At 35.9% G+C, this 14,779-nt stretch overlaps 1 protein-coding gene across 1 annotated transcript in view; it reads right to left on the bottom strand.

Moving 5' to 3' along the window:
• The window catches only part of LOC149084224 (uncharacterized), a 120,145-nt gene that overhangs the window by 54,779 nt on the left and 50,587 nt on the right, over positions 1 to 14,779 (bottom strand). Inside the window, exon 3 of the mRNA XM_089235460.1 lies at positions 7,370 to 7,490. Coding sequence (XP_089091586.1) covers positions 7,370 to 7,490 — 121 coding nt within the window. The remainder of the gene's footprint in view (positions 1 to 7,369; positions 7,491 to 14,779) is intronic.

Consider the following 14,779-nt stretch of genomic DNA (forward strand, 5'->3'; position numbering starts at 1 on the left):
CGTAACAAACTGAAGTCGAAAGTAAATAATAAAAATACTTCATGGATGAGAAATGTTTGTGACGGACGTATCGTCAACATACATCTACACACATCGAATTTTCGGTTTAAACCACAAGGATGACTTTTGGAATTTAAATTGAAAACGTCATTCTTTTGTCAATTTTTTCCTTAGTTCCTTTCCTAAGAAAATCTTATAGAGAGGAATGTGCCATAAAATACAGGGAAAGAGGCGACGAAGGCAACAGCTTGGATAAAATTGAAAAAAAAAAAACCAAGCAAGAGCTCGTGTGCGTAGAATGAAATTACCCCACCCTTGGAATTCTGAAGAGGTGAAGAAATTGGAAGTTCTAGGTGCGGGGAAAAGCATTAGTATTCCTCTTTTTTTTATCATTCCCCCCCGTTCCCGCAGAGCACGGTACACAGTGTGTACCACCGATTCCATTACCCGAATCTCGAAATCCTCCGGGAACAATTTTTATCTCATTCATTATCAATCAACAACTCGGATTGTTGGGGGAAGAGGAAATTGGTGAATAGGAAAGAACCACTGGGTCTTTGTTATTCTAATGTGTTTTCATATGTGCATATCGTCTTTGTTACACAGCAGACATTTGATTTTTGTCGGTTTCTTGTGATTAAATTATGACTTTTTTTTTATATAATGAATGCAGTAGAAAGAGTGCTGATATAAATATTCCGGAGATTGGCTTTATTATATTCCCAGAAATTGATAATAATTCAGTCAATACGAAATGTTCTTTTGTGGTCGTTTTTTCGCAAATGCACAAAATAAGATGACATTTTTTTTTTTAATCATGTACTTCAAGAGTTACTTACACTTCAGTATATTAGCTGTAATATACTGAATGATATAATCTTTGTAAGTTGTCGTGACATTTTTCATCCACGTATCGTGTTGAATTTTCGAATCATAAAAATTTAGAAAAACTTATATGTGTATGGATAGAGTTTCTAACTAATAATGAGTTGATTTATTTTGGTTTCTGAAGTTTTCTTCCAAAATAAAAGATTTGGAATCAGTTTTTAAACTAAATTTTCATTGTTAGTTTGTTGACAAGTCTTTCTTCAAATAGAGATAATTCTCTAAAGATTTGTTTGTTGCAAGTATATGATTATAATTTTGATCAGTTTAACTGTGAATTTTTGATTATAACAAAGACGAGTTTCTTGCAATTACATCATTGTAATTTTGCCAATTTATTAACTAATTACTTTTGGCAATTTTACTAATTATTTTTGACGACTTATCTAATTAAAATCGACAATTAAACTAATTATTTTGACAATTTATCTAAATAAAATTGGCAAATTAATTATTTTGCTAATATTTCGACTAATTAATTAACCATTTTGATAATTAATTAATTAATTATTTTTCCCAATTCATCAAATAATTCCTTCTACTAATTTATTTATCTCAACTATTTGGCCTCCTCCAGAACAACCGTGACTTCTCCCGCTCTGTTCAACCATTTGGCCAATCTATCAACTAATTATTTTTGAAGATTTATCAACTATATATAATTATCATTGCCAACTATTTTTGTCAATTCATCAACTACAGTAGCCACCGCTTATAAGAATCCACCTTATAAATTATTTTAATCAATCTATAAGAGGATCATCGGTCATAAGAATTAACCGCTTATACGAACCAAAATGCGTCAAACAAACATGATTCTTATAGGCGGTGGATATTCTAATTATTTTTCTAGGTTTTAGGAAACAAATCACTGGAACTGTGCAAATTAGAGCACTATAAAATGCAGTGCGTCGATTAACATCCATATTTTCCTTTTACTGGCGTTCACATGATGTTTTCATTACGATGGAATAATCATTGCTGGATAAAGTACCATCGGTGAAGTTGTTCTACCTTAGTCACTATACGCTTTCTATATGCATTGAATCATTACAGTTATTACAGTTATACACTCGTAGTTAAAAACAACTGATGGCAGATGGCGGCACTACACATAACAAGCATTACACGGAAACGAACTTCACGTCAGGTTCACCACACGTACATTCCGCCATGTACCAATACGTTAGAAGTTCCGTGTAGGAATGTGGACGAGGTGCATATGTGTCGTTTAGTAGTAGTAGTAGTATACATATAAACACTACACAGTGGTTTTATGAACGTTTCGGACCCAGAAGAGATTAAAGAAAGTTTCGGGTCCAATCTCTTGTTTTGGATTGACCTGCAGCACCCTCTATTGACAAAAAAAATGAACCCTTTTCCCTGAACCAAATTTTTAAAGAATTTTAAACCATTTACGAATTTATGGTATACCCTATGGAAAATTTAACACATGGGTCTTCAACTCATGTCCCTCGGAGCTTTTTGTCGTGGCCCACCGATCAATTTTAGAACATGTTTGAAAACATTGAAAAACGATTATGAAAGAAATAAATTCGAAATCGATGAAATAGTCATAGAATAAGTGAAAAATAATTTTCTAGAATAAATGAAAAAATAATTTCTTGAATTAATGAAAAAATAATTTCTTGAATTAATGAAAAAATAATTGCGGAGCAAATTAACGAAAACTCAGAATTTATAAAAGAAATAATTCTAGAATAAATGAAGGAATGGAAGAAATTCAGAAAATTTGAGAAGTGATGAAAGATAATTCAAGAATTGATGGAAGTTCAGAACTACTGAAAGAAATAATTTTCGAATTTTCTAAACAAATGATTTCAGAATTAGTGCAAAAAAATAACTTACAAATCAATGAGATAGATAATTTCGTAATTTCTGATAGAAATCACAATGAATAAAATAATAATTGCATAATTATTGAAGAAAGATTTCAAAATATACAAATATACATTGAGGGGAAAAATAATTTCATAATTAGAGGAATAAGTATAATTACAGGATCATATAAAATTCAGATTAAAATTAATCTCAGAATCAATTATATATAATCAGTATTTAATCGAAAACTTTTTCAGAATCCTCGAAAAAATTATTTCCAAACTAATTAACCATAATTGATAATAATTAAAATAAATACAATTTTAAAATGAATAAAAGTCAATTTTTATCCCTGTTCAACTCGGGGGTCCCATTGGCCTGTTCTACAGTGGAATCCCGTTATAACTAACTCAAAGGGACCGAAGGACACTCCGTTATAAGGAAATTCCGTTATAAAGGAATTCCAGGGGTATATGCATTGTTCCTATGTAAACTTATCTGGGAGATTGGAAAAATGTTCGTTAAAACTAGATTTTCGCTATAACGGTATTCGTTAAAACGAGATTTTCGCTATAACGGTATTCGTTGAAACGAGATTTTCGCTATAACGGTATTCGTTAAAACGAGATTTTCGCTATAACGGTATTCGTTAAAACGAGATTCAACTGTATTAATATGTTCATAAATTACATGAGTTGGTGGCCCGCGGGCTTCTTGGGAAGTTCCAATTTGGCCAGCCGTGGCCGAAAGGCTTAGGATCCCCCGGTTTAACACAATCCCCAAAGCATGATCATAAAAAAAAGTCTAGACATACGCCAAGCAATTCAAGCCGATTTTAAATCATTCTAAACTCAAAATTATACTCGACATATACCGATTGCTGTAACGGCCCAATTGTAGCGCTATACAAAATAAGAATGTATAATATATTTAATAAATCGGATTCTACCTATATTTTACGACACAATATTTCTAATTATCTACCTTGTTTTCCTTGTAGTTTTGTGGCATTAGCATTCGAAAAAAATAAAATCGATCATGTTTTAAAGATAGAGAACACACAAATGCTCTTAAAATAAATTGCTCCCATAGCGGAAAGTTATATTTTCAATTACCATATTGCTTACTTTTTAAGAAGTAAAACATTGCGCAACTCTTCTTTAAAAATAGTAATTTTTTCAAGTTCCAGTTCGGTTTCTGCGACCGCAAATCTCGTTTTAATGAGACGTCCCATGCCGAATTACCGAAGGATTACGCCGCGGCCGATGTTTACATTTTAAGCGAGTTTCTTCACACACCAACGCACGACACGGCACATGTTTCGCAAAAGGGAGAAATTAATACGCTTACTTCCTTTTAATTATGGAAATAAGAACTAATTACAGATATTTTAGCTCGAGACACACACACACATACGCACTGGACATTTAATCACACAGTATTGCGCTTCAATTAAGAATTTAATCAGCATTACAGTATATGCATTTAAGGAAGCATGCTCATATTTTACAACTATCGCTGCATTTCTAGTCATTATTTTGAGCAGAAATTTTCTTAAAACTGTAAAGTGAGAGCTTAGGATCTGTAAATCATTGTTCTTCAACCGTTGGTCCGTGCAAATATTCCGCCTAATTCCCGTAGTCCGTACATAATTAGAGATTTAATGAATAAAATACAATGTGCACATACTGTTTATGTATTTTGTGCCGGCCCGCAAATTATTTCTCCCGATTTTTCATTTATTTCGATCCGCAAGCTATTCCGCTTTTTTATATATTTTTTTCTGGTCCGCTAATTATCTCCCCTATTAATGCCTATTTTAATGGTTTTCAATTTATTGCTCCCCTATTTATGTATACAGTCGAATCCCGTTACAACGAACGCCAAGAGACCGGAGGAATCACTTCGTTAAAATGAAATTTCGTTATAAAGAAATTCCAGATTACCTAGCATTGTTCCTATATAAACTTATTTGAGGGATTCGAAAAGTGTTCGTTAAAACGAGATTTTCGCTATAACGGTATTCGTTAAAACGGGATTCGACTGTATTTTGCAGGTCAGCAAATTATTTCGCTTATCTTCTGCCGGTCCGCCAACTGCATCTCCTGTTTATGTATTTGTACCGGTACGTAAATGATTTTTGCTATTTACACATTTTTCTTTTGCCGGTCCTCAAGTTTTTTTTTACATCATTTATGTAATTTTATCAGTCCCGGTATTCTTTTTCCAATTTACGAAGTTTTTGCCGGTTCGTAAATTATTTCTCCTGTTTATGCATTTTTTTTCCAATCCACAAGTTATTTCTCCTATTTATGTATATTTTGCCGGACCGCAAATTATATATTCCTCTTGATTTATTTATTTTCTACTGGTCAGCTAATTATTTCTTCTATTGATTTATTTTTTGCTGGTACGCAAACTATTTCCCCAAATGATGTATTTTTTTTCCAGTCCGCCAATTATAACTCCCATTTATGCACATTTTGCTGTCGAAGCGCATTATTTCTCCTATTTATTTTTTGCTGATATGAAAATTATTTTTCCTATAGATTTATTTTTAGCCGGCCCGCAAATTATTTCTCTTGTTCGTGTATTTTTTACAGATTCGCAAATTATTTCTCCCATTTGTGTGTATTTTGCCTATCACACCACACACAACTCCTACTGATTTATTTTGTACTGGGCCGCAGATTATTTCTCCTATCGATGATCCATAAATTATTTCTCCTATTAATTTAGTTTTTTCTCTGATTCCCCACAGATTCATTCTCCCACTCTTTTATTCGACGGACCTCGAATCATTTATCCTATATCTTTAGTTTTTTCCAGTCCTCGGATAATTTCTTCCACTCATTCATTTTTTTCTGGTCCGCAAATTATTTCTTCCATTTATCCAGTTCACAGCATAGAAAGAAAAAATATTGTTCTACACTGCTGGCCACCCAAATTGCAACACCAAGAAAGACAAGAGATATCGCAACAATATTTATTTTGTAGATAACATGTTGACCAAGCATCAAATGATTAAATTTATAGACTTCTGTGAAGTGTGGTTCCTGCCAAAATCAGTAGCCAGAGTAGCCGCCATTGTTGGAGATCACCGCTGCCACACGCCTCGGCATTGATTCAAAAAGACTTTGGATGTGTTCTTGGGGTACAGCAGACCAAGCAGCTTCCACGCGTTGCCAAAGTTGATCTGGTGTGGCAGCTGGGGATGTAATCTGGGTCAATCGTTGAGCAACCATGGACCACATGTTTTCTATCGGCGAAAGATCCGGAGAGCGAGCTGGCCAGGGAAGCAATTCAATCTGGCGATTGACGAAGAACCTTTGGGCAATGCGTGCCACGTGTGGTCGCGCATTATCCTGTTGAAATATGGCTGTGGGCAAGCCCTGAAGGTAAGGAAGGACAACTGGCTCCAACACCTCGGAGATGTAGCGCTGGCTTTTTAAAGTACCGGCAATGCGTACTAGAGGAGTGCGAGAGTGATATCCAATACCGCCCCATACCATAATACCCGATGCAGGACCAGTGTGGTGGTGCATAACGCAGCTGTTCAGCATCCTCTCTCCACGGTGTCTCCAGACTCGAATCCGACCATCGTGGTGTTGCAGACAGAAGCGTGACTCGTCAGTAAAGACAATTTCATTCCATTGTGCCGTCCACACCCTTCTTTCATCGCACCATTGGCGGCGGAGACGTCTGTGGTTCTGCGGCAAGGGTAGACGAAGCAATGGACGTCTTGCGGACAGACCACTCTGCTGTAAACGGCGTCGAATGGTACGCGCAGACACTGGATGATGCGGTACAGACTGAATGTGCTGTGCTATGGTTCGTGATGTGGCTGAGCGATCCGTCACTGCCATACGCACAATACGCCTGTCATCACGTGAAGTGGTGCACTGAGGTGGATGCGATCGAACACGTCGGTCCGTCGTACCCTCCTGCATCCAACGATCACATATCCGCATTACAGTTGTTTGGTTTCGTCCAACACGACTACCGATTTCCCTGAAAGATAATCCACAATCTCGGTAGGCCACTATCCTTCCTCTGTCGAACTCGGATACTTGATCAAAAGATGATCGCTGTTTTCTACGAGGCATAATTGATCGTTTTTTTGAAAAAACCACAAGAAAAACACAATTGCCGTACTTCAAATCTTCGAAATCTCCAAGCCTTAAATAGCGCTTTGAAGTGGCGCCACAGGCGCGCGTGATGTGCGTCTGCGCTGAAATTCTAATCATTTGCATATCTCACCTCCGCTAATGCATGTTGTAAATTTCATATTATTTGCATGCTTCCTTCAGGGTGTTGCATTTACGGTGGCCAGCAGTGTATATTCGTAGTTTTCTGAACTTTTAGTTTCATCGCCCCTAATTCAATGTTTTTTGCTTCTTATCGCTCCCAACTCAAGTCAACCCATAGGATCCTTAGTTCCTATATTAAACCCAAGGCGTCTATCCTCCCGCTGACCCTTCCATTGCTTCTAGGGTGACGATACCATCCACTGTGGGAAACGCTCGAAAGCAAATTTTCTAGCAATTCAAGAAGTATCAACAGTTAGAGTTTATAATTTAAAAAACAAATTAAATAAACTGCATTTGAAACTTAGAAGAAAAATTTTAAATAGTTGGCTTACTTCTTATTGCCTTGAATCTCGGTCTGCAGCGATTACCTCCACAAAACAGCTGTGGGCTACCTTCGCAATAGCATTCGACATCGTTCTTGCACGTCTTGTTTTGAATTCGGAAGCAAAAGTTCTAGAAACGATTGAAAAAAGAAATATTATTAGTTCCGCAGATACATTGAAGGGAAATGGTTCAGTTATCAAACGTCAAAGAATCAAAATAGCTTTCGATATTTACGTCTATTTCTTTCTATAGATGTCTTAAGAATAGAGAAAATAACAGATATTAAAAGTCTGATTTGCCCCTGAGGAGTAGAGAGGTAATCAAAACGGGCGTACTTCGAGTTGAAGATGTCCGTTGATTACCGGATTCCAGACACAAAGATTTTGGAATTTAGTGGAGAAGAGGAACGATTTGATCGAGAAGTATAACAACTGCGCAAATCTCTCTCTTTCCACTGGAGGAAACAAATGAGAACTTAAGTGACCGCTTGGGTACCATTAAGTGTAGCAAATCACTGCCGTGAGATGAAGTCTATTCGATGAAGTGGAATTTTTCCCGAATCCCCATTTGATTAGTCCCTCAATTATTCATTTCTTTCCTTTCTTACAATAAAACATTTTATTTTTCTCCACCATTATCAGACTTTTGAATTTTTATACGCACCGTTAGCATTTTTATAACTAACTTAGAAGAATAAGGAAAACTTTACACACCCAAAATGAGTAAAGAGAAATTATACTCTTTTTTATTGATATTTATTTAATAATAAAATAATTTGATACGTCCTTACTGATAATACAGGGTGGATGAGAAGTCTTTACACATATGTTGAAAATTAATAGCAAATCAACCGATTGACATAAAAAAAAATGTGCGGTTTGCGCAAAAAAAAAAAAAAAAAAACTACAGAAACGAAAACATATTTCACTCACAGGTGGCGTGTAAAACGAAAAACTCCACATAACACATGTAGAATGAAACGCAAACGGTGTATAAATGAGGTTTATCACATTTTTTCCGTTGCATAAAACTGTCACATTTGAATATCAGCTCTCTTTCACCCGTTCAGATGTAGCCTGAGCTAAAAAAAAGGGCACTTATATTGAAATGTGACAGTTTTATACGACGCAAATTGCCAAAACATAAATAATGCACTGTTTTGTGCTGCTTTCTATGCGTTACGTCGAGTTTTTCGTTTTACAGTGCCACTCGTGAGTGGAATTTTTTTAATTTATCAAAGGCCATGATAAGTATTTTAATGCAAACCTCACACTTTTCTTTAGGTCAATTGGTTGATTTATTACTTTTTTAAAACGTGTCCAGGACTTTTCGTCCATACTCCATGCTTTAACTTTTCACTAATCCTTCAATATGAATAATTAGAAATTTATCATGTTTAATAAGGTTTTAACCTTAGTAATTTACAATCTTTTTTTTATTCGCTATGTTTTTTATCTAGAATTTGTCATTCGTTTCTAAGGCTTAGAACGCAAGAAAGCAATTGAAATGTTTTTCTGATGTTAATTAAGTGGACTAATTGCTTATCGATTGGTTGCAACTTATCAGCTGCACAAGATTCTTTCGACTTATTTGTTTTGTCACTTTCCCACCACTGTGGACAAATTCTTTCTCGACGCCCTTATCTAAAACCAACCCATACGAACCTATGCCATAGCTTCACTATACGAATAATATAGGATGAATTCTATCAACCTCGGGCTGAACCGCTCAAGCACCTCTCAGATGGGAAATACGCAATGAATTTGGGACTTAAAACTCTAGCAATTCTTAAATCAACACCTGTTCATTCACCAGATGGAAGTATATCGTTTGATTCTTCAGCTTCTTTTAGCATAATTTACTTGAAACTTCATTTGGTTTGAGCAAGTTATGCATCGAGGATTCCCAACATTTTTGCATTTTAGGGAATGCTTGGGAATGAAATTAAAATTTCAAGTATTTCACAACACCCTCACCTGATCTCGAAGGCCCTTTTGCGGCAGCTTAATTGGGAATTACAGCGCTATTACTGCACCTAATGCAATTATATGCGAGAAGTGCTTCCCTGGCACACCTAATTGAATTCATTGCACGCTGTAGTGGTATAAGCGCGGTGTTTTTCAACTTTCTTGTACTTGAGGGCAGTAAAATTAAGAGAAAAATTTCGTGGATTAGCAATAATGGGAGAATAATTTGCAAACCGATGAAATAATAATAATGAGGGAAAAATTTCTAAACTTTTGACTTAGTATTTCATTATTAATATTTCATATTTACAGTATATATTATTATACATTCAAAAAATAGAGTAAAGTTGGGATTACCCCCATCTCGCTACCTATCGTATAAAAATAAAACTATCAGTTATATGTCTTGAAGCAAAATTGTTTGTGTTGGTTCAAAACTGCTATGCAACAGTCCATAATACCATAATAATGAGTATTTATGAATTTCAGCAAATACTATAAAAACTTTAAAAATTCATATAAAAACCCGAAAAATAACCGAAATGAAAAAAATGTTTGCAGAGTTAGCATCACTAGGTCACGAGAATTTTTTTGACAGGAAACACAACTAAGAATCAGCCGATAGGTGGCGCTGGTGTACGCAAGTCAAAGAAAAGATATGCAAATAACGAACAGAATGCCTCCAAATCGTTTATCACAGCAGTATACGTTCCCCATGATATGGAGTTGTTAAGTACAAAAGTGGGATTTGGGTTTGCTGCGCATACGTTGTGTTTGGAAAAGAGACATGACGTTATTTGGGGTACAGTGTACCCATAGAAGTTCTTTCAGAAAGTCAGTACTGATTTTATAAGAAGGCCTGGTGTTACAGGGTAATAGCACATTGCAGGCGAATTACAAATCCAGCAACGTCAGAGTGCAGCACATCCACATACACGGTTTACAAAGGTGAACTTGTTGTGGATTAGGAGCGCAAGTTCTTACAACCGTCTCATTTGCATATTTCCACTGAAGTCGCTCGTACTAACACCACCTCAGCTATTATTGTTGTGCCAAATATGGAAAACTCTACTTTTATGTGTGCAAAAAAATCCTTGAGCTGCGACCCCTGGTGTCATGTATCAAATAAAAGCAAAGCTACTGGTTTGTACATTTTGTTCTCTATTGGACTTTTTTTTTCTATTACACTTTTTTCTTTTACTGGGTATTTGCTCCTCATTTCTGAACAAACATTTATGAACGTTCTTCCAGCGTTGTTTATATAAACAGCAATTTTAATAGCAGCCTCCTCACTCAGCAAAAATGCTCCCGAGCATGTGGTTTTTTGAATGTTTCAGGGGTTGAAAAACAGTCATAGGTGTTGGCGTGTGTGTCACTCTTGTTACATATCATGAAAAATTATCATCTAGTTCCAAATGATCTCTAATTGTTTATAGAAAGCACTGAAGGGTTTTGCGACCATCGCCTATGGCACAGACATTATGTGACTTGAGAAATGCACCACTGGAAAGTTAATCTTCAGAAAGTGACTGGATTTTCCGAAGAATATTATGACGTTCGTTACGAAAATTGGACAGTGCTTCGTTCCTTGTGAGATTTGGAGAGGCACAAAAGATGGACGAGCAGCATCCTCTAATTTACATTTTAGCTTAATTAGAAACCAGATCGTTTAGGAAATTTGCTAGCATTGCAAAGACATCGACGATCAGCCAAGGCCTGATAAGTGTGTGGATTCCGAGGTTCTGAGTCAGGTCATGATGGCAAATACAATGAGCAACACTGGAATATTATCAAAAAGAAAATCGCATCCCCCTATTCCAGAGTAGTTCGTGAACTCCACGACCTCGGCAAAAGGCATCGGTATAATGACAATAAAATGTTCCAAAAATTTTGACTCATCCTACCAAGATTTTCAGTCTACATGTATCTCTCTTTACGCGATTTCGGTAAAACGCGATTTCTAAAAGTTGATTTTAGAAATTGTGACCGGAGAAATTTGTGATGTGCAGTTTGATTTTAGTCCTGAAAAATGACCATGTAAATTAGAGTTATGATGTAATTAAACCGACAAAATTCGTTGGATTTGTTGATGTAGTGAGACATATATGGAAGAAACACTCAAATCTAAAAACACTAATAAGCGTCTTCTTGTAACGCAACGATAATTCCATCAGAATTTTTATCGAAGGAAACGATCCTAATAAATCTATAATTGTTATACATTTGCGAGGAATATTCAGACTATGCTCCTAAAGTTTTTATAAAGGGACGATGAATGTTACTTGGCAGCTGAATCTCGATTGCTTCCATCAAAATAGTTATCAGCCACACAATCATACCAGGCTCTTCAGGAAAGAGAACATCCACATTCACTAGAATTAGTCAGAAGTACAAATACAACGCCACAACAGGCAAAATGCCCAACGAGGTGGCTGAGAAAAAGATGCCCATAAAGTGAAGACCGAGAGAAGTGAAAAGTATTAATCATATATAACCTAAATGGACGAGGTTTTTTTCTAAGTTTGAATAATTAATTTATCGAAAAAAAATATATATTTGGCTGCTAGAAGTTGGGTTTAATTTTTTCCCCCTATCCTTCTGAAGGAAACCACTATCCCTTATCTTTCCCATTTTGCTAACTTTACGCGATCATTTTGTGGAACGAATTAATCGTGTAAAGCGAGGGACGCCTGTACTCCAGAACTCGAAACAAGCACAACTCTGACAACATAAATACACATTAGGATTGCACATAAACTCAGAATAAACATTCCGGCATGTATCAATTCGTTAGAAGCTTCAATGACACCCATTCTGTTTGGGCCGCAATTCGTAATGACTCTGGTCACCCGATTCATAATATATCGTAAAAAGTATTCATTGAGTTTTTGGCATAGACTAAGGAAGCAAGGAAGGCAGAACTCTCCCGCCGATATTGTCACGGTTTTCCCGAATGTTTTGAATTTTTGAATGGGGGAAAACATGGCTGGCGGATTTTTCTCACACACACATACGAAATCTTTTTAATCCCCCCCCCCCCAGATATATACTATTATTACTTTATGGTTTTTGGTCTCTAACGTGCGTCCCCATTTACCGAAATTGACGATACATAGCTTCCAGCTTAATGTTTTCCAAATGCTAATCTCAACCGTTTTCTTGAATTTCAGTTCATCAAATTGTTTACCCATAATTCCCTTCCCACAAATGAAAGATACAGCTTTCTGTTGCTCTTATTCCTTTACTTTCGCTCTTAAATATCTTATTTTTTATGCTCTTAAATATCTTCCCAATCATATCTCAGACTCAAGTTCCAGGGTCACAAACTCTACAAAATCGAGTTAATGGCAGTGGATTCAATGGGAAATAAAATAATAATAACAATTTTTAAAAAACGGATTTTCCATGTCCCCTTGAATCGTATTGTGTTTCGATTCACGAAATAAATATTATAAACGTAAAAAAAAACGGGATTTATCCGAACGACGTCTTCTCTTTTTTGAAAGGAAGCATCATTATTTCAAAAGCTTACATCTCAAAGCATTGCTCTTTGTAATAGGAACCATAAAGAGACGAGCAGCCCTCGAAGAAATAAGAAAGTCTAAAGCTGCCGAATTCCATCTTATCGTATTAAATTCTGAATCCATCTGTTAACATTCGAAGTTCGAAACTATCTCCTTTTGAACATTTAAAAAAGGGGGTGAAGCTTCTTTTCATGAGATTTTCCGTGATATTAGTTTGTTAGAGGAAACAATCTGTGTTGCTAATGCAGCATTCTTATTTATTTTTCTTTTTTGCCATAAGCCCATCAGCAATATATTGTGCATAAAAGTGCAGTAAAGTCTCATCGTATAAATGCCTTGATTTATAGTTTTGCCATTTTTATAAGGTAATTTTCAAATATAGATCTTTCTACGGGCACTACTAACTCACTAATGTGAGTTAAGCTCACTAATGTCAACATCACAATGAAAACCTTATGTAAACGCTAGTAACCGGATAATTAAGAAATGAGTTGTTAATGTACACCCTGAATTAGGAGGTACTATTTAGGGAGCATTAATTTTATAGGACTCGGATCTGCATATTTCCAGTGATTTTCTTTCCTTCAGCGTCCTCTATCAGCGCAAATTTGAAAAAAAAATATATATTACTCTAAGAAAAATTCCTCTCCATAAGAATAAATTTTCCCAAACCGCATTCAAATGTACCAGTTCCTTAATTTCTTTTATAAATTACAAACTATTTACAAATTTATGGGGCACCCTATATATTCATTCGCTTAAAAAATTCTGAATAAAATATTTCTGTATCTGAAAAGGGAATTATCAATAGATTATCTTTGAATAATAGCATAATTATATCCAATATCAGTTTTAAAAAAGCTCTTTTAATTTCTGAACGGGTCATTAATTTTTGACTCAAAACGAGCGTCCGGTATTAAATCTGTACTAGAGAAATGCAACTCTTTCCAACGAAAATGGGAGGAGCCAATCCGAATAGCATTTATGATTAAGCGGCTATTTAAACCTCATTATAATGTGTAAGTATGGCGATGCATAATCGTGAGAAGAGTATGAGCGATGTTAATGAGGTTCTCGTTATCCACGAACCTCTTGACAAGGCAAAAGATCGTCCTTGCCTCCGTAAACCCCTCGCGACCTAAACAACGCTAAACATTATCTTTGACGAACGAAATCTTATTAAATTAGCACAAGAAGTTGTTGTGTCGGGAAAGAGAAGATGCTGGCAAGCAGCGTGGTTTAGATAACCACGTTTCTCCTTCGGCTCTAACAAAAATTCTTTTTAATCTTTTAGGCTGCCAAAATTTCCAAGCGTGGGCTTTTAATTAAGCTGGGAAGCCATCCATGCAAAAGCGGGCAAAGTTATAGATTGCCGTCGCTGTTTCAAGAGACGACGCGGGCGGTGTACATAACATCTGTTGACGCTGAATAGATGGGAAAATAAAAACCTGTAAAATATGAGAATTTAAGAACCGGGGACAGACACTGCTGCTCTGATCACGGAGACACGCGTGGCTGCAACCGATAAAACACGGGAACTGTTTCAAAAGAAAAATGACAATTTCTGGCGTACAAATACTGGCGCTTGAACTAGTTGGATGAGACTATGGCGAGACACACAAACACACACCTGCGACGACTTATAGCAATAAGTCACACTTTGTGTCTCAAGAAAAATAGCAGGATGAACATATCGAAAAATATTCCATTCTGAGCTCGACATGTGAAAATATGCTTCGTATTCTTCCGAAGAAGAGCAAACATTAAATATTTCGATCCTATTAGAAGTGATTTTTCACAGTTTATTTTCATTTCAAGTCTCTCCACGTAAAAGATGATAGAAAAAATGATATACCACTTTTTTTTGCTCAGTACACATTTAAATGTTTTAGGAAAGGTTGAGATTTGGCAGTTTATTGAAATGTTG

The sequence above is a fragment of the Pholcus phalangioides genome, unplaced genomic scaffold (genome assembly GCF_987345545.1).
Source record: "Pholcus phalangioides strain wild (caught in Gottingen) unplaced genomic scaffold, Ppha-v1.0 ptg000008l_1, whole genome shotgun sequence".
Lineage (NCBI taxonomy): Eukaryota > Metazoa > Arthropoda > Arachnida > Araneae > Pholcidae > Pholcus > Pholcus phalangioides.